Source organism: Esox lucius, chromosome 12 (genome assembly GCF_011004845.1).
Source record: "Esox lucius isolate fEsoLuc1 chromosome 12, fEsoLuc1.pri, whole genome shotgun sequence".
Taxonomy (NCBI): domain Eukaryota; kingdom Metazoa; phylum Chordata; class Actinopteri; order Esociformes; family Esocidae; genus Esox; species Esox lucius.
In genome coordinates, this window is record NC_047580.1 from 29417838 (window position 1) to 29438836 (window position 20999).

General features: G+C 46.0%; 1 protein-coding gene across 6 annotated transcripts in view; it reads left to right on the top strand.

The window, feature by feature from the left end:
* The window catches only part of arhgef25a (Rho guanine nucleotide exchange factor (GEF) 25a), a 74033-nt gene that overhangs the window by 18722 nt on the left and 34312 nt on the right, over positions 1-20999 (top strand). Inside the window, exon 1 of one of the 6 annotated variants that reach the window (XM_020051722.3) lies at positions 3747-4238. The exons of 4 other annotated variants lie outside the window; for them this stretch is intronic. In XM_020051722.3, the coding sequence (XP_019907281.2) occupies positions 4145-4238 (94 nt within the window). In that variant the 5' untranslated portion in view covers positions 3747-4144. Of the gene's footprint in view, positions 1-3746; positions 4239-15163; positions 15313-20999 lie in introns of those variants that run through there. One more of the 6 variants, XM_010875119.5, reaches the window with a different exon arrangement.

Consider the following 20999-nt stretch of genomic DNA (forward strand, 5'->3'; position numbering starts at 1 on the left):
CGTGTCTGTGTGTGTGAGACAGTGTGTGTAAGACAGTGTGTGGATTTCTGTGCGTGTGACACAGTGTGTACGTGTCTGTATATGTGAGACAGTGTGTGTGCGTCCCTCATAATACCACCATTGCCTGTAATTGACTCTGAGAAGAAAGCAGTGAGAGACTAGTCTTTTCCTCCTAACTAACATAGTGGCGCTCCAAATAGAATCATATATCACCTCTTTAAAATACTGCAGCACTCCAGATAAGTATTTATTATTAAACATTTGACCAGCACGCTATTATATTTAATTTACTCGACGGAGACAGTAGACGGAGACAGTAGAAGTGATTGGAAAAGCGATAGAGGCAGACAGACAATGGAAAATACAGAACGAGAGATAGAGGCAGACAGACAATGGAAAATACAGAACGAGAGATAGAGGCAGAGACAGTGGAAGAGTCTTTGGGGTAGAAAAAGGGATAGATCCCCGAGACATTGGGATAGAAAAAGGGATAGATCCCCGAGACATTGGGGTAGAAAAAAGGATAGATCCCCGAGACATTGGGGTAGAAAAAGGGATAGATCCCCGAGACATTGGGGAAGAAAAAGGGATAGATCCCTGAGACATTGGGATAGAAAAAGGGATAGATCCCCGAGATTTGGGATAGAAAAAGGGATAGATCCCCGAGACATTGGGGTAGAAAAAGGGATAGATCCCTGAGACAATGGGGTAGAAAAAGGGATAGATCCCCGAGACATTGGGATAGAAAAAGGGATAGATCCCCGAGACATTGGGGTAGAAAAAATGATAGATCCCCGAGACATTGGGGTAGAAAAAGGGATAGATCCCTGAGACATTGGGGAAGAAAAAGGGATAGATCCCTGAGACATTGGGATAGAAAAAGGGGTAGAAAAAGGGATAGATCCCCGAGATTTGGGATAGAAAAAGGAATAGATCCCCGAGACATTGGGGTAGAAAAAGGGATAGATCCCCGAGACATTGGGGTAGAAAAAGGGATAGATCCCCGAGACGTTGGGATAGAAAAAGGGGTAGAAAAAGGGATAGATCCCCGAGACATTGGGATAGAAAAAGGGATAGATCCCCGAGACATTGGGATAGAAAAAAGAATAGATCCCCGAGACATTGGGATAGAAAAAGGGATAGATCCCCGAGACATTGTGATAGAAAAAGGGATAGATCCCTGAGACATTGGGGTAGAAAAAGGGATAGATCCCCGAGACGTTGGGATAGAAAAAGGGATAGATCCCCGAGATGTTGGGATAGAAAATGGGGTAGAAAAAGGGATAGATCCCCGAGACATTGCGATAGAAAAAGGGATAGATCCCTGAGACATTGGGATAGAAAAAGGGATAGATCCCCGAGATTTGGGATAGAAAAAGGGATAGATCCCCGAGACATTGGGGTAGAAAAAGGGATAGATCCCCGAGACATTGGGGTAGAAAAAGGGATAGATCCCTGAGACGTTGGGATAGAAAAAGGGATAGATCCCCGAGACGTTGGGATAGAAAATGGGGTAGAAAAAGGGATAGATCCCCGAGACATTGCGATAGAAAAAGGAATAGATCCCAGAGACATTGGGATAGAAAAAGGGATAGATCCCTGAGACATTGTGATAGAAAAAGGGATAGATCCCTGAGACATTGGGATAGAAAAAGGGGTAGAAAAAGGGATAGATCCCTGAGACATTGGGATAGAAAAAGGGATAGATCCCCGAGACATTGGGATAGAAAAAAGAATAGATCCCTGAGACATTGGGATAGAAAAAGGGATAGATCCCTGAGACATTGGGGTAGAAAAAGGGATGGATCCCTGAGACAATGGGATAGAAAGAAAGAGAAAGAGAGTGGATGGAAAAGTCACTGGTAGACAGGGTTGGGTAGGTAAATCCATTACAGTTACAAGTTACCTGTCTACATTTGTAATCAGTAACATAACTTTTTGATTACTCAAACTCAGTAACATAATCTGATTATTTTGAATTACTTTCATATTAAGAAACAAATAGGAATAGCCTATAACCAACTGAACACCTTTTGCGGGATCAATCAATGTTAGAGTTTACATAGCTGGCCAAAAACGGAATTCACATTTTACCTTATGGGTTGGGTAGGCTACAGTGCTTTTGGAAATGGGCTTCTAAACCATTGCTTTCTACTTCAATATGATTGGGCTACACCTCTACATTACACGCTAACGTTCTGTAATGTATTCAGTCATTCCAAATAATCCAATAAATCTTGATCGTCCAGAATCTGACTTTTTATCTGAACATAACCAAAAATCTAATGACGCTTAAGCCTGTTCTGTTATTTGTGTTTTATTCATGTTTTTAATTATTTCAAAACATTGTTGAAAAATAAATGGCAATTACTCGAAAAGGTTATTGACATGGTTGTATATAAAAATTAAGATATCCGTAAGATATAAACTGATTATAAACCTGCACTCTTAGTTTAAAGTATATGACGTCAGCAGCCAATGATAACCAATGAACACAATTTTCAGAGATGCAAAGCAAGCAGAATCACATGGCATACCTGTACGGACGCAGATTATGTGGCCACGTCAAATGCAAATAATCATCCTTTAGCAGAGTTTTTCCCAACACACCTTTTCTCCTCAAATGTCATGGTAAATTCCATATAATGCTTTATCTTGAAGGTATGGCCATGTTACAGCTATCTAACAAACAGTTGTCTAATCTATTAAACAATTCCTGTAAAAGTTATTCAGTGCAACTCGTCCTGGCTGTGTTGTTCAGTGCATTTGACAAATAAACCTTGAAACTTGAAAAATATATGACACCAGGTTGGCCTATTGGCTATCATTGTTCTGAGAATTATGCGTCGCGTAGATAACTAAATAACAATATTATTGAAGATATTATTATTTTTTTACCAGCCAACCAACCAAAACCGGATACATTTAAACTAGCGCTTCCTCTGTCACTAAACTGGTTATGCGCGTCCACCTTAGCGCGCATGATGATCACACACACAACCTCGGCATGCAGTTTTTGGTTCAAATAACAATGTTTTCATAACATAAAAAAATTAACTCAAACATAAAACATGTCATAATATTTTTTTCAATTGAAGTAATCCAAAAGTAATCAAAAATGTTTTCAAATGTATCTGTAATCAGATTACAATGTATTAGTTGGTAACGTAACGGGTTACAGTTACTGTTTTTACTTGTAAACTGTTACTCCCCAACTCTGCTGGTAGAGATAGAAGAGATTGAGGCAGTGGGCAGGGAAAGATAGCAAGAGATGCATGGCATTTCAGCTGGTCTGTGGGAGGTGTTGGGTTTCTAGTAGGATTCTTTCAGTGAGATAGGTCAGTCTGCCAACGTTGCATTCAGCAGGCAGCCGCGTAAACATACAGGCAGAAAGTCAGACACTGTGGAAGAGATGACAGAATTAGAGAGTGCAGAGGGATAGCAGGACGGAGAGTAAAAAGAAAAATATGCTTGCTAAGAGAAACACAAGACAGAAATGCTGAGATAAGCAAAGGGAATGAGTGAGAGAGCGAGAGAGGAATGGAGGGATTACGAAAACATTTTAGAAAACTGAGTCTGTAAGAGAGACAGAATGCAGACTTAACAGGAAGGGAGAAAAGAAGGGGAGTGGGAACATCATACTGGAATAGCCAGGCGCAACTAGAGCTGTAGAAGACTCCTCCCCCCTCCCCTCTTTCTCTCTCTCTCTCTCTCTCTCTCCCATAATGCTCTCTCTCTGTCTCTGAGGCAGACTGCTACTCTGTCATTTGACCAGGCAGTTAATAGAGACGAGAGCTCAGCAACTGGAAAGAAAAAGAGAAGGATAAAGTGAGAGATAACTGTTCTAATGACAGCCATGGAGTTCAGGGTGACAGCGACAGTGTGGGTCTCCGTGTGAGGTACCTCTGCATGGCTGTGGACTTCATTTGAACGACAGGAGCTTTTATCCGGACTTCTTGCTCTCTCTGTGTGTTGTCATCTGTGGATGCTGCTCTCTGGACACCGCTTTGGGATTTACTCTGAGCACGAGGATCTTGTGTGTTCGTGTGTACGTGCGTGTGCACGCACGCGCGAGCGCGTGTGAGAGAGTTCGCTGGGCCATGCCCACCCCTGGTAGCCGGTCATCCAGTGTGAGGGGTACACCATGAAAGGGGGTCATCATCACAGGGGCTGTGCCTGCCAACACTTATTCCGTAAAGTTCTGGCCAAGTGTGGCTGTTGCTTTGCCCGGGTCAGAGGTGAGTAGCCCAACACACACACGCCAGCTGTTGTTGATGTGATCTACTGCATGTGTGTGTTATATGTGTGTACTTGCATTTTTGAGTATGCGGAACTCCCTACTCAAACATACCTGACTCTCCTCACCGTCTCCTCACCGTCTCCTCCACTCTCTCCTCACCGTCTCCTCACCGTCTCCTCCACTCTCTCCTCTTATGCCTTGTATTGCCACACGGCCTGTTCAGCGTTCACTCTCTTTCCTCCCCGACACATTTGCTCTGACTTCCACCCACCACCTACTTATCTCTGTCTCTGTTCTGCCAGCAGTGTGTACTGTGTACTAATGGTTTAAGCGTGCAGTGCTCTGCCTCTTCTCCTCGCTATTTCTCTTCAACCACCTCTCGTCACCTCTCCTCCCCTCCTTTCCTTCCTCCCTTTCCTTCGCTCTCTCCTGTCTCTCCTTTTGTCTTTCCCCTGTCCCTCCTCCTCCTCCCTTTCCCCTTCACTTCATCCTGCCCCCAGCTGGATCAACAATGTGTCACTCTTCTCGCTGCTTGTTGCACTACAGCTTGGAAGACAAAATATACCGTTGACTTCATTAGGATCCTCATTTCCCAGAGCAACAGCCACCTCCTCAGGTCCACATAAAACATCAAACTAAGATAGATGTTCAGATATATGTAACAAATATGGAGAGAGAGAGACATCATAGAGAAAGAATGAACAGGGACAAGACCTGAGAGATGTGCGTGTTTCGTGCGTGTGTGTTTTGTGCGTGTGTTTTGTGCGTGTGTGTTTGTGCTGAGAACCGGTTAACCCTTCCGGTTATGGCTGAACAGCCTGGGTTGTCAGGACAAACATGCGGTACGGATTTTCAGGAGTCAGAGCCATTGTCACAGGCTGGCAGTAGGTGGCCGTCAGACTGTAGACCTGCATCAGTCAAAGGTGAAGGAGCTTGTGATGAACTGCTCTATGTCAGTGGTCATGGACAGCCTTGTGGTGTAGGGGAAGGAGGTTTTGTCTTGTTTAGGGACATGTTGTCTGCTTGGTTAAGGACATGGTGTCTGTCTTGGTTTGGAACATGTTATCTTGGTTTTGTACATGTTGTCTATCTTGGTTAGGGACATGTCTTGGTTAATTACATGTCGGCTTGGTTAGGTATATGTTGTCTGTCTTGGTTAGAGACATGTTGTCTGTCTTGGTTAGGGACATGCTGTCTGTCTTGGTTAGGGACATGCTGTCTGTCTTGGTTAGGGACATGTTGTCTGCTTGGTTAAGGACATGGTGTCTGCTTGGCTAGGGACATGGTGTCTGTCTTGGTTAGGGACATGTTATCTTGGTTTTGTACATGTTGTCTGTCTAGGTAAGGGACATTTTGTCGGCTTGGTAAGGGACATTTTATCTTGGTTATGTACATGTTGTCTGTCTTGTTCAGGGACATGTTGTCTGTCTTGGTTAGCGACATGTTATCTGTCTTGGTTATGTACATGTTGTCTGCTTGGTTAATTATATGTTGTCTTGGTTAGGGACATGTTCTCTGCTTAGTTAGGTATATGTTGTCTTGGTTATGTACATGTTGTCTGCTTGGTTAGTTACATGTTATCTTGGTTAGGGACATGTTGTCTGCTTGGTTAAGTACATGCAACATGCTTTAAACTCTAACGGACTGACTGAGCAGATTTCTTGTCGGGGCAACCCGGCCTCGTGTCTCTTACATCCCTTTTGATGTAATAAAGTGCAGCAGGAAAAAGCACTAGTCCATTACAATGGCTAGGTTGGATAAAAGCAGCGGGGTGGCATGAAGATATATTATAACAACAAACACCAAGAACCCATTAGTTTACAATATACACAAGACCTAGAAATCACTCTTCCCGTTGTAACGTTTAGCAGACGGAAAGCAAACTCACAAAGACACACACAGACACATAAACACACACACACACACACACCCAGTGGATGTCCTCTTGGTGCTAGGGGCTTGAGTTAAAACAACATGGCGTGTGGTTGTATACAGGTTTACATGCTCATGGAGCCTGACAGCTCCTACATTCCTCCTTCAATCTTACTATACATAAGACCTGGGTCCAAATGCCGTTCAACATGTTTCACACAGTTTGACCATTGGCTGTAGCCTGCTTTGACTGCGAGATTGGGGTGGGTTTTCACTTTTTGGACATGTCTATTGATCCATTAAGCCAAGCAAGCTCAGTCGAGCGTGGATTAAGTATTTTGAGTTGTTTTCGATACCGTGAATAATTGGGATATGCACACTAGCTCTGGCTCAGATGTATGGGGGGGAGGGGGGCTTAGTGTGGGCCGGGCTCTCTTTCATATTATTGCTTGGAAATTCTCTGAGGTCCACTGAAATACCTCAGATGCCTTCAGTTGAATATCTAGGACTTACGTAATGAAAACACCAGTGCTTCATAGAGCAGAGTAACAAGGGGTGGCCCAGACTCACCACAGAGCCTGTTATCATTTAAAAAAAGCTCCTGTTTGCCTACATCTGAGAGTAAAGACAGTATGTGTATGTACAGTATGTTCATACTCTTTTGGTCTTTTGATCAGTTTTTTCCTTTTCTGGAGGAAAGAGCATTTCGTAGCAGCCTTGTTTTCTGTGGGACTTGTTCAGGTCCAACATAACACTTCTTGATGGACTTCCAACATGATTGTGTATTAATGTAATATGATCTGATAATTTATGTGTGTTAGTAGAAGGCCTTGGTCTTCTTTAATGACTGCTGTGGAAGTAGAGAGCCAGAGGTCAGATCTGGTTGCCTTTATAGAAGGGTTGTGGAGACTGAAATGTGACAGTAGAAATTTCATTATGAGGCCATAGCTAGACTGACTTTCAATTAGGTTAGTATCCAGATCTTCTGTGACCGGTCATCTGCATCCTAAAAATGGTCTTTAAAGATCCATTAGGGGTACTTCACCTTGTAACTGTGATGGAACACCTATCAGTTTTTCAAGGAGAAATGTAAAAAAGGCATTTCAGAGAATTCATTTCAATAGTTCCTTGAACAACCTTTTGAGGAACCCACCCACTCCAAAAGTTTCATTTTTCCAAAAATGTGCATGTATTCATATATTATATACCATAAATGTAAGAATACATTGCAGTACAATATACATGACAATATTATTATTATTTTTTGGTATAACATTTTGTTGTTCATCATGTTTTCCACATAGATCCTAAAATGCATCCAGATTTGAACAGAGAAATGTGTTCATACGAGCGGCTCGGTGATTTCCTCCTTGGTTAACTACATTGATGTAGCTTGTCCTCCAGGCATGTCCCTGTTAAATGGAATCCCCCACTCCTGGCAGAGCTAGGCCGTTCCCTCCCACACACGGACGCCTCATGACCAACCAAGGGAACACTGCCACACAGTAGTCGCAGAAATACGCTAACCGGTTGGATAACGTATCCTAACGTCGCCCACTCGGGAAGGCGTTCTCAGTCAAGCCGTGGGACCACTGGCCAGGCCTTTTCCTTCAGGCCTCCCCGGTTGTAACTAAGTCAGTGGGCATCGCACACGCCGGGGCGCTTTCCCTTTTAGCTGCTCATCCGCTTCACTGCTATAACCCCCTTGAGAGGAGTGCTGATCTGAATGCTAAAGCAACCTACCTCTCGTGAATGAACTACCCAGAATGCTCGATACCTCTGGTAGGTGGAGATACCAACATTATGAACCGCCCGCTCCTCGACACACTGCACTCTCCCCAGGTTATTTCTCAGTCACACCGAGACCTCGGATGAGTCGGGCAAACCCCCTCGATCGGCTGTTTCTTTGAAGCTCGCCCTAATCAACAGAGGCTCTGCCTCGCTAGGTCGTGAGGTTAACGCCCCTCATCTCTGCTTTCTGTCCGCTCTTCACATGCACGCCGACTGTTACGCCGTGCGGCCTCAGAGTCGCTCCGCCTCCTGATAATTCGCCGCTCCGCCTCCTGATAATTCGCCGCTCTCATTCTCTTAATACTCTTCAAACTTCATTAAACTCCCTCTGTGGTTGCTACCAACTGGCAAAAAGAAATCTGTCCCTTACTGGTTCCATAATCGGATGAAAAACAAAACAGCTGGGTTCAAATCGGGGAAGCATCCTGTGGGTTTCAGCTTGGCTCCATTCTGATTTCATTAGGGTTTCGCTCCGTGACTCTTTTGCATGCTTCAATCAGGCAATGTTCAGTCAGCTGACTACTCGTGGCCAAGTGTCCTTGGTTTTCCAGAAATCAATGTTGGAAGAATAATACAGAAATCCAGAATCCTCCAAGTTGGATTTCTGAAAAAACTCTGTGTTTTGATGTTTGTAGGTGAAACAGGATTGGATGTGGGTCTGGTTTTACCATGTAGTGTACGGACACAGCTCTCCGTGTAGGAGCAAGGTTAAGACAATAAATATTGTAATATCCCCTAAGTCTATGCGCAATTTAACTAGCCACCATCTTCTGCAATCAGTATGGCAGTGCATTGTGGCATCACAACGAATCGTCATCATAGTGAAACATCAGCAGAATCGGAAAAGGATTTCCGCAAACTACAGCATGGAAACAAAGCATAACAACTTTACTGTGGGTCCATTAACTTGGGTCGTTTAAAATCTTTTACCTACAGCCAGGTATATCTTTCAGACCACTGGTAACATTTTCAAAAACACGTGTTGAATCTTAAGTTGTTCTGACTCTATATTGTTAAACCTAGACTGCAGTATTAATGATATTAGAGATTGAATCCCCACGTATTCAAGAATCCTATCTTGAGTCTCAAGTTTTTCTGAAAGATATATTTTGGGCATTTTTGTGCTTTAGTTGATGCAGTGAAAGAAAGTGGAACGGGTGTGCTTGTATGGCCGAAGGCCGGAATCGAACCCATCCTGCAGTGGACGTAGCAGCTTAGACCACGGGGCCCCATTATTTACTCCCCAGAAAACCCAAGCGAGGTCCACCAGATGGTCACACAGACACTGTCATGTCAGCATCCCAAATGGCAACCTATTTCCCATAGGGCTCTGGGGAAAAGTAGTGCACTTGACAGGGGGAGAAAGCCATGTCTCGTAGACTAGGTTGGGTATCTGTAAAAGCACTTTGTGGCAACAGTCTTAGGTTTTCGCTTGTGGACTGCCTTGGTCTCTTCAGACCACAGGTTTTAATTTGGATTCAAATCTGGAGACAGATAGCCATTATAAAACATTGATTTTGCGTTCAGTTGGATGTATGTTTGGGGTCACTGTCTGTTTGAAAGGTCCATCCATGGCCAAGTCTTAATCTCCTGGCAGAGGCAAACAGGGCCGAAATATCCTGGAATTCATTAGGCCATCAATCTTCAGAAGAGCCCCTGGATTACTAGTAAAAAACGCTCCAAAGCGTTGCTGATCCACTACCATACATCAATGTGGGTATCAGGTGCTTTTCTTGGTATGCAGTTTCCTTTTGTTGCCCAACATACCGATGGTGTATGTGGTGAAAAAGTGCATTTTCTGTACTTTGTACTAAGTTTTTTGTATTTTGCAAATACTTGTGTTTTAGCTAACCCTTCTCCTACCCCATGTAATTCATAACATATCCTAAAAAATTGATGGTGAGATCCAAAAATGAATACCATAAATAGAAGGAGTCAGAAAGACTACATTGGCAAAAAAATACATTTTCTTCTTACTCTTGTCACACTTGTCCTAAAAGGGTTGATTAATATGAAGTGATATTACATTCACTTGTAAATGGGTTTAATTTGAAGCAATATTATATTCACTTGTCATAAAAGGGTTGGTTAATATGAATTGGTATTATATTCACTTGTCCGAAAGGGTTTGGTTAACAGGAAGTGGTGAAATGATATGGTATTCACTTGACGCAGTGAAGTATTGTGGGTTAATGTGATGTGATAGTCATTTGGTTCTGTATGTTAGAAGCGTCTAAAATCCGCCCCTCCTTCCCAGTCCTCCATCTTTTCCTCCCGACCAACAAAGGGTGGGACTGAAATTGCAGGAATACAATGAGCCAAATCAATGGAGCAATCTGGAGCTCCAACCAACCTCCCTGAAGTCACCCAAGCCAAAATGAACAACTCAGCCTTCTGATCAATGCCTAATGATGGATGAATAAAATCAATTGGCTGCTAAGTACAGCCTAATGATGTGTGCATATTGTGTGTTTTAGTGTGTGTGTGTGTGTGTTAGTGCTTGTGGGTCAGTGAGTGGGAATGTGTGTATTACTTAGTATTACTTGATTACATATGAATGCATGTCCATGTGTGTGAATGTGTCACAGACAACCCTGATCCCAACCACAGCCTCCATCATCCCTGACCCCAACCACAGCCTCCATCATCCCTGACCCCAATCACAGCCTCCATCATCTCTGACCCCAACCACAGCCTCCATCATCCCTGACCCCAACCACAGCCTCCATCATCCCTGACCCCAACCACAGCCTCCATCATCCCTGACCCCAACCACAGCCTCCATCATCCCTGACCCCAACCACAGCCTCCATCATCCCTGACCCCAACCACAGCCTCCATCATCCCTGACCCCAACCACAGCCTCCATCATCCCTGACCCCAACCACAGCCTCCATCATCCCTGACCCCAACCACAGCCCAGTCAACCCTGACCCCAACCACAGCCTCCATCATCCCTGACCCCAACCACAGCCTCCATCATCCCTGACCCCAACCACAGCCCAGTCAACCCTGACCCCAGCCACAGCCTCCATCATCCCTGACCCCAACCACAGCCTCCATCATCCCTGACCCCAATCACAGCCTCCATCATCTCTGACCCCAACCACAGCCCCCATCATCCCTGACCGCAACCACAGCCCAGTCAACCCTGACCACAACCACATCCCAGTCAACCCTGACCACAACCACAGCCCAGTCATCCCCAACCACAACCCCCTCACAATATGTATGAGCTGAAACAAGACATAGATCCTCTACCTTCAAATGTGTACCTACAGTCCATCTGTCAAAGAACGGCCATATCTTTACTGTTACATAGTACATCTATCCCCCACATCATACTTGACAATCCGCCCTCCTCGTACCATGGCAGCAACTAGAAGAGAAAACTTGAGCAGTCCGTACTAAGCCTCAACATCTGGTATACTGACTGTGACCAAGCCTCCTACATACTGGATGCTATCAAGTCCAACAGGTAACCTCAGCTCAACAGACACTGCTGCCTATGGGAGGGTGATACAGCACAAGGAGGAGAAGGGAAAGAGACAGGGACAGGAGAGGGTTAAAGTTTAGAAGGGAACAAGGGAGTGAGAGAAAACGACTGAGAGGAGAGAATGTGATGGAGATAGCCAAAGAGTTTGGGAGAACCAAGTGCAGTGTAAGGACAGAGAGCAAAAGGGAGAAATGTGGACGGTGGGAAAAGTCTTAGTCTGTAAAGACACTGTCAGGCTTTAGGAAAAAAGAAAGCCACCTTCTGCCAACAATTCTGTAGTCAGTCATTACTCCTCTTTACTGGCTGCTTTGGTTAATGTGTTAATTATAATCCCCCACTCAGCCCCTTGCTTAAACACCCCCAGCGTTCACCTGCGTCTGTTTTCTCAGCGCTGCTCATTATGTTTTCCTAGGAGGAGAGGGATGAAGCCAGGGAAGAAGAGAGGGAGTGAGACAGGAACAGAGGGAGGAAGAGTGTGGGAGTGAGACAGGAACAGAGGGAGGAAGAGAGTGTGGGAGTGAGACAGGAACAGAGGGGGGAAGAGAGGGAGTGAGACAGGAACAGAGGGAGGGAGAGAGAGGGAGTGAGACAGGAACAGAGGGAAGACGAGAGGGCTGAGAAAGACGAGAGGGCTGAGTCTGGAAGGCATGACAAAGGACTATTAAACAGAAGCAGTATGGCAACACTGGAGTCACAGTACTCCCTCATCATGTCCATCTCTGATCACTCCCTAACTCTCTCGTTCTCAGTCTTTCTCCTCTCTATGTGTCTCTCTTTCACCCTCTGTATCTCTCCCTCTCTGTCTTTCTCTCTACCTCTCTCTCTCTCTCTCTCTCTCTCTCTCTGTTTAGAGCTAAGGACCATCCAACACACGTTGGATGGTTTAAAATAACATCTTATGAAATTCTTAAAATTGGGCAGGGAGAAATCAAATTAAAATAACATCTTATGAAATTCTTAAAATTGGGGAGGGAGAAATCATAACTTAAAATCTGCTTGCAACTGTCATATCGCCCACTGACATTGCTAAGTACACAAAGTGCAACACTAGGATCATAGGGCTGATTGGATAAAATGTGTCAGTCCATGTTGACCATTTGATATGTTTCTTTGGATAGAGGTGTCTGGTAAAAGACCAAATGCATCGGTTTATTTACACACTAACCACTTGGTCTTCCTGACGACACAGAGTAAGACATGGCAATGCTAACCAAACCAAAATGTAACATCTGACTTCAAACTAATGCGTCCTAACTGGAGAGGCACAGGGCGCCGACACACTGGGCGCCAGCTGCCTTGCTCAAGGACAGAACCAATGCTTTCTCAGCTTGCCGGCTCAGGAATTCAATCTACCAACCCTCCAGTTAAGGGTGAGGTGGTCTGCTCCGTATTGCGCACCCCTGTGCGTCTGTACGAAGGACTCACGCTCTGGTCTCAACTCCCCGCCATTCCAGGAAACACAGTGTCTACTTGGACCAGGCTTGGGGTGCGTTTCGGTGGATCAGGGTGTGTAGACAGTTTAACGAGAGGATAAGAGGCCGCCAGCAGCCTCAGCAGCCTTGGCCTCCGTCTGGGAACTTCCTGGATGTTATTATGATGATTAAATGTCAGTCTGTCTTTATCCCCAATGTTGTGTTAGCCTGGCCCGGTTTCCTTTGTCCTCGGCTTATAAGGTCTCATACCAGAGGACATTATGGAAAAAGCAGGCAAAATAGCAGAAATGCAAAGTATGCAGGAGCTACTTCAGACATGGGCTCTGTTAAGTAGTGAAATATATTTTTACTCTGCCTGCCCCCATCCCCCTTCCTTCCGTCCTCCCCTCCCTCTCCCCCTCCTCTCCCCCTCCTACAAATCCCCCTCATGTTTCTTCTTCAACTCTGTTGCTCCCTCAGTAACACACACACACACACAACTACCTCCCCAGTGGGGTGAAAAAATGGCCCGGTCTCAGTGTTGGGCAGTAAGTCTTATGATTTGCCTGACAGGAATGTGAACATCTAGCAGAGCATTAAAATTATTCCTAGTACATTCTCCCTTTCGTTCTTTCTCTCTTCCTCCTTCTGTCTCTCTCCCCTCCCTCCCTCTCATACAGTCAGTGAACCTAGTATTAATAACGCCTTTCCCCTTCGCTGTTTTCCCTGTCTCCCCTTTCACAGTTCACCCCTCGTCCTCTTCTGCTCTAAAACGTTGTTCTCCTAATGCAGAATTCCTCCGCTCTCGTGCCTTCCCTTCCTTCGGTCGGTTCCGAAACGGAAGATAGAGGGAAGAAATGATTAAACACAGGAGTGCATTCCATACCTTGTTTAGAAAGAATCTCCAGGAGAAACAGACGCAGAGGGAGACCGAGAGATAGAAGAGAGGAAGAATGAGAATCACCTTAATACATTTACACATACCAGGAAGGTGACTTGGCCAGAAGGCGTAGTCAGAGAAAACACTATGGGTGGTGAACGTATAAGATAATGGGATATGAGCAATGAGTATATCGTATGCATGCATTTACAGTACACACAATTCTATCTAGATGCAGGGAGATGGGCAGAGTTTTGTGTGTATTTCAGCTAACTAGTTAACAGACTGGTGGTGAGCAGTGGTTTATCAGTCTTTGTGAGCCAGTAACCTGGGACCACAGTGGAAACGAAGAAACTGTTACGGTAGCGAGATGTCTTGGACGTAGACTGACCTGAACTGTAAGTCTGGCCAGTAAAGTTTCGGACCAGTGGTTGATCGGCTGGGAGAAGTCGGCAATGATTTTCTTCGCCCGGGAGTCATGCAGGACCTTAATGGAGCGCAGTTTGCGGTCTCTCACCCTTTCTGCAGACCGCACAATACATTGAGGGTTTACCGGCAATGGCTTAACAGCCCCCCAGCCCCCCTCACCCCTGGACGCCCTGGGCTGTGGCCCTCGGTAATTGTCAGACAACAAAACTATGCTCAACACATCAAGTCAGTTGTCATCATGGCTGTTGTAGAGTGAACAGAGAAGGGGCAGGAACACACAGCCTTGCAGGGCTCCAGTGCTGAGGGAGCGTGAAATGAGCCCACCCATTATAACGTGTGGCCAGTTGTCCAGTGGGTCAGTGGGCCAGTGGGTCAGTGATCCACTGACAAATGACAGACACTGGGTTAGTTAGTTTAATACAGGTTTTGGGGTGATGGCGTTGAACACACAGCTGAACCACAGAATGAACCGCAAAACAAGTGGTTCAAAACAAGGGTCAACAACAAAACAAGCGGTTCAAAACAAGTGTCAACAACAAAACAAGTGGTTCAAAACAAGGGTCAACAACAAAACAAGTGGGTCAAAACAAGTGTCAACTACAAAACAAGCGGGTCAAGTTAGCCGTCGGTGATGGCTCAGAGATGGCACAGGACTTGATGATCGAGAGCTGTCATGATGGGTTTATGAGTTTATGGCTAGAGGTCTTCTGTTCATATATAATATATTTGAAATATATTTAGAATACACTAGGATTATGTTTTCATTGTCCTTAAATGCTATTTCCAATGAGGCATTATAAGCACACGAAAGTAGGAAGTAAGTGGGCCCATTTTAACACGCTGAAGTGCCCTGCTCCTTGGCTTGTAGAGAGGTAGAGGGTTGGGTGTGGAGGGGGTTGGGGGTTGTGGGTTGGGGGGAGGGGGGCGAGGGGGAGTAGTTGAGTTTCCAGTAACAGATTTACGGGTAGATGAGTGGGATACAAAAGACAACCTGAAAAGAAAAACCTGAGACATTCCATGGACCTCCACAAAACGCTCACCTATCTTCCTCCTCCATGACGAAGCCTTACACACTGAGCTGTACTCTGAGCCGTGGTCAGATTAGCACACGCCGTGTTGACTCCTTCCCTTCAACACAGTGGCCATGTTGTTCTCTCCACAGGCACCGCAATGAGGCGTCAGCAGAAAAAAGGTGAGCAGAAGCTCATGACTCCTGTAATGTGGACTAACGTGATTATTCAACGCAAACCTGACTGTGTGTCTGGATGTAAGACCGACAAACTGTTTACTGCAGTCACTCATAGGAGACTTCCTCTAAGTGAATCAGGTGGATTGACTGCAAAGTAAAACTGTCACTGACTCAGTTGGATGTTCTAGTCAATTATCCCTGGAGTATTACTTCATACGGGACTGGCAGAGAGACCATAAGAATGGAGAGGCACTGCTCGGTGAGGCTGAACATGTACTGTATTCAGTGCGCGGTTGTGTGCGCGTGTGTACATGATCATGTGTTCTAATTCCATGTGTGTGTGTGTGTGCCGCGGGATTTCTGTGTTATTTAATCTATGCTGAAATGGACTTTACTGTTTTTAAGACGAAAAATGTACGTGTCATTGACTGTCTGACAGTGAGAGTTGTGTCTCGGGTTGAATTTCGGAAGGAGAAAATCGGTCACCTCGACCTGAGTCCTTGCTCTGGCTTTAGATGGGCTAGAAAAGACTAAAACAAGACATAAGGTCAGATCTTGGTACATAAACTGTACTCCCTGCAGCACATGCTCAGTACAGGGGCACGGACAACACAGAAATAGTCCTCGTCCAATGTGTGTTTGTTTCGCTCGCTTGAACTGAAAATCTTGTTCTACTAGGTTTCTTTCTATGTCTAAACCCCTCTGGAGAGTTTTTGCTCGCCACTGTGTATCAATTTTTGCTGTTTCTTGCTCTTTGGGGTTTCAAGCTGGTTATCTGTAAAAGCAATGTGTGACAACTGCTGATGTAAAAATAGTTGTCTGCGAATATATACCAGTTCAATTATCACTGTGGATAAATACCAAAAACAGGTAAAGTAACCAGTGCTGAACCACTGTTCCCAACTAACATAAGACAACAGCATGGACTGATAGTTTGTAACCGTGTGGTTGAGTGTGTGTGTGTGACAGCTGCATAAGTACACCTATAAGATAGTGTGTGTGTGTGTGTGTGTGCGCGTGTGTGTGAGAGAGAGAGAGAAACAATGTCTCCATGAAGAATTGATGTACGTGCTAGCTCGTGTGTGTGAATGATTTGGTTGTTGTGTTTTATGTGTGTGTGTGTAAAAAGACGTTATGGTGCATATAAGACTGCCTACAGGTTATTATTTTAGCAGACCGACAGCCCAGGACTGTCATCCAGGTTGTGGAGGTCCTGAGCGTCTCTGTCTGCAAGCGACCCAGGCAGCCAGGGTCTGGGAGTGGTCCTTGACCCTCTGTAAGGGGAGGAGTGCAGCCGGAGTGCCAGGGTTTCTCTGAGAAACGCCTGAGGGTGACGAGGTCCCACTGCACCTTCCTGGCGCATAACGCCCGTACAGGTGGACTGTTTCCGGTCTTCAGAGAGGCCTGACGCTGTTGTGTTTTCAGCGCACCAGATGACCGCGTTATGGCTGTGAGTGGCCACGCAATCCAGGTTGTAAGCGCAAGTGCAGGAGGGGTCCTTGTGTTAAAGACCTCTGACGTTGGAGATGATGGTGCCTAACCTCACTGCCTGAGGTCAGCTTTTCAGGATGTCAAAGACCCATCTGTCCAGGGCAGGATCCAGGGCAAGGTCCAGAGGAGGGTTCAGGGCTGGGTCCAGAGGAGGGTTCAGGGCTGGGTCCAGAGGAAGGTCCAGGGCAGGGTTCAGGGCAGGGTTCAGGGCAGGGTTCAGAGGTGGCTCCAGGGCAGGGGCCAGAGGAGGGTTCCGGGCAGGGTTCATGGCAGGGTCGAGCATCTACTGAAAAAATCAGCTGACTGACCAAAGAAGCAGAAGGGGCTCTCACCATAGGCTCAGTGTTGTTTTTGGGCTCTCACCATAGGCTCAGTGTTGTTTGTGGGCTCTCACCATAGGCTCAGTGTTGTTTTGGGGCTCTCACCATAGGCTCAGTGTTGTTTGTGGGCTCTCACCATAGGCTCAGTGTTGTTTTGGGGCTCTCATCTGGAGGCTCCCTATTGATTTGAAGCTCTCATCTGGAGGCTCAATGTTGTTTTGGGATTCTTATCTGGAGGCTGTGTGTGGTTTTGGGGCTCTCATCTGGAGGCTCAGTGTTGTTTTGGTTCTCTCATCTGGAGGCTCAGTGTTGTTTTGGTTCTCTCATCTGGAGGCTCAGTGTTGTTTTGAAGCTCTCATCTGGAGGCTCAGTGTGGTTTTGGGGCTCTCATCTGGAGGCTCAGTGTTGTTTTGGGGCTCTCACCCGGAGGCTCAGTGTTGTTTTGGTTCTCTCATCTGGAGGCTCAGTGTTGTTTTGGTTCTCTCATCTGGAGGCTCAGTGTTGTTTTGGGGACCTCATCTGGAGGCTGAGGGTTGTTTTGGGGACCTCATCTGGAGGCTGAGGGTTGTTTTGGGGACCTCATCTGGAGGCTGAGGGTTGTTTCGGGGCTCTCACCGGAGGCTCAGGGTTGTCTTCCTCTTAATGTGCTAAAAAGGTGTTTAGCTTGTCTAGAAGTGATGCATCAATGTCGCCGGCACGGCTGGTTTATCCTTTATTATCCATCTTTGTCTGAAGACCCCAATGCATTCTTCTGATATCTAACTCACTGAGTTATCTATATAATTTGTTTGTGTCTGTGTTTCTGTGCGAGAAGCCTCATTTAATGTCTTTATGACATGTTATGTCCCTCAGTCCTCTGCTCTTGGCTTTAGTTGCTATGACAACGTGCATGGCGAGAAATAGACAGCCATGAGAAGAAATAAGTCTTTGTGTGCGTGAAGTGTTTTACTATATAAATAGGGACTGACATTACCCCAAACTGTGGTTGAAAAAAATAAATGTCCCAGTCCCAATTTTGAAAATATTTTTTTACCTTTTGGGCAGAAGTTACTCTTAGGGTTAGGGTTAAAGTCAGGCATTTACAAGCCTGCTAGCATCCTACAAGCTTGACAGTATCTTGAACGTTTGCTGGTGTCCTAGAAGCCAGCTAGCATCCAACAAGTCTCTGTTTCTTTTTCAAAATGTAGATAATGTTGTTGAACATCTACATTTCACAGACATTTCACATAGCTATACAAAGGTCCTAAATTGTCATCATGATGTCCTCAACCACATTTAGGTTCCGTTCCCTTTCAGTCAGCCTCCCAGCATAACACATATTGGGTGGCTGACCCATTCTTTCAAGTAATAAAATCCCAGCTCGACCTTAACCACGCAGAATCAGCGTCAGCTTAATTGTCCACGGCTATGTCCCTCGGGGTGATGTTGCAGAAAGCAGTCACGGTGAGTCTTTCCTTAAACTAATGTGTTCATGTTCTAGCCAAAACTAGCCAACCAAGCTTTTCAAGCTACGTTTGTGTTCTAGACCATTTAATTTCCATTTTGTGTGTGTTCTGCAATCGCTTTCCACCCATTGCTGATACACCTGGGTGTTTCGGCTTGGGTCATGCCTCTATACTGCATGTTTGCGCAATTACTGAAGTAACACTGCGCTTAGTTGGAATCAGTAAGCAGGCTGTGTTACTGCAAGAGTTTAAAACCAATCTTTGATTTGGTCTGGGTGCTACAGGAGACACACAAAGACAAGGGTTTGATCTAATGGAGCTGTCTCAGTTCTCTGTCAGGTCCACACATTTCGTCTTTTTGGTAGTCAGGGAACTTCTCGTGGATACCCTCACATGTTCCTGTCACGGCTCCTGACTCTGGCCTCACCCCCAGCCGTGTTTCAAATGGAGACTACAGCGTTCCTTGACCACGGTTTCAGCCAGCTGTCCCTGTGATGGCCATAATTCCCTTGGGGCTGTCACGGATGCGACCGGGTTTAGTGCCTCAACGCGTCTCGGCCCGCTGGGAACCGTGAGCTAAAAAACACTCTCATGGCGAAAATGTGTGGGGGCGCGCGCGGCTCCTGACCAGTGCAGCGGTTTAAATCATTGGCCTGAGTCACTGCCTCACAGTCCAGCTGCTCGTTGCCGGCCAGCGGGGTTTGAACCCGGGTTGCTGCGGGCCAATGTAGTGACTCACTGTGATGGGCGCGGTGCCCGCAGAGCTCTGTTTTGTAACTACGGTGACAACAGAGTGAGCTGGGTTTCTCCTCAGCGCGGCGGAGGAAATGAAGGTTGACGGTGCCAACACAGCCACCAGGCTGCGCCAGCCAGACCAGCTCGGGAACCCAGCGGGTACAAGAATCTTGGTGCATGTCCGCGTCAGTGAATGTCAGCGAGGTCAGTCTTCCACAGCCAACCCCGGGCTGCTCGGGTTTACAGTACCAGTTCAGAGAAGGTAAACTAGCCTTGGCCTGTCGCTCTCCAATTAAAAACAGGAGAATGTGTGTTTTCTCGATGACAGACGCCCACAGAAGAATCGCCCTCAAAATAAACGATGACTAGATACAGTAAGTCCACGTGATTCCTGCTGTGTCCACTTGGCTGGACTTGTTTGACATGCTTGATCGACGGCAATTCAAGTCTGTATTATTCACCAACCGGTTCCTATCTGTGATGAGATTAGAGAGTCTCATCAGGACAAGTGGTTTGGTCTGGATGACTCACAGTTCAATGTTATGTGATGATTGTGTGCGCGTGTGTGTGTGTGTGCGCGCGTGTTCACGCGAGTGACTCATAGATCAAAATGCTGTCATCTATGGGATTTATCATGGAGAGGCAAGAAAAGAGAATCGAGGGGAGAAAAGAGGGAAAGGTGAGGCGAGGCAGTCCAGTCAATGAGGCCCGTTGGACTGAGCTGTTGGGGACAGTAAATCACTGTTCACCACCTGAGCTGGCTGGCCCTGTCAACATCCCCGAAAGAACGGCCCATGTAAACGCACATCCACTCTGGTGTGTGCATGACCAGTGACATACTGAAACCCATTACAAAGGCTCGAAGACAGCACCCTGTGGGGCTGGGAGGAAAAAAGGACAAATTATTTGACACTGCCGATGCCGAGGACCATAAATCACAGGCGTTCTGCTGATGTCAGTCATTGCTATAAGCAGCTATGATGTTTGAAATGAAATGCGTTCGCTGACACGGGAATTCTTCGATGGGACGATCGGCGGCCTCAGCGGCCGTTTAAACGCTGATTTGAATAACTGTCATGCCTACTGACGTTATGAAGTTAATACTACAGTATTCCATTCGTTAATGTGTTTAATGTTCATGTTAGTCCAGCAGACTGGGCACTGTAATCAGGTCTGCCCACGCCTGCCGTGCTTTCATACTTTCCTGTCTGTCTGTACAAATGTGTCTTTGTGTACTTGCAGTCTGTCTGTCTGATCTCCTGCCCCAACACTCAGACTGTGCCACTGCCAGACTAAGCAACAGACCCCCCACCCCCCCCACCCCTACAGCCAGGCACACAATGTTTCAATTTAATCCTGCCTGCTAGTGTGCCCCCCCCACTCGTCCCTGCGCTAACCTTTATTTACTGCTCGCATGAATTATTCCCTCCCACCCTGCCATGTCCATTCAGAAACACATTTGTTCACTGCAGCCCCAGGTGATACTAACGGAATTAGAGGATTAAGGGGTGCTGTATGCCTGTATGTATCTGTGAGAGGGAGAAACAGTTTCAGGAGTTCTGCAAACAGGGCATGTAAAATATTTGTTTGTTTCAGAACAACTGAGCCTCAGGCAGAGGTAGTAAATCACAGTGACATGGGCTGTGTCGAAATCAACAAGAACACTCTGAAATTTGAAAGTGGGTGGTTGCAGGACGGT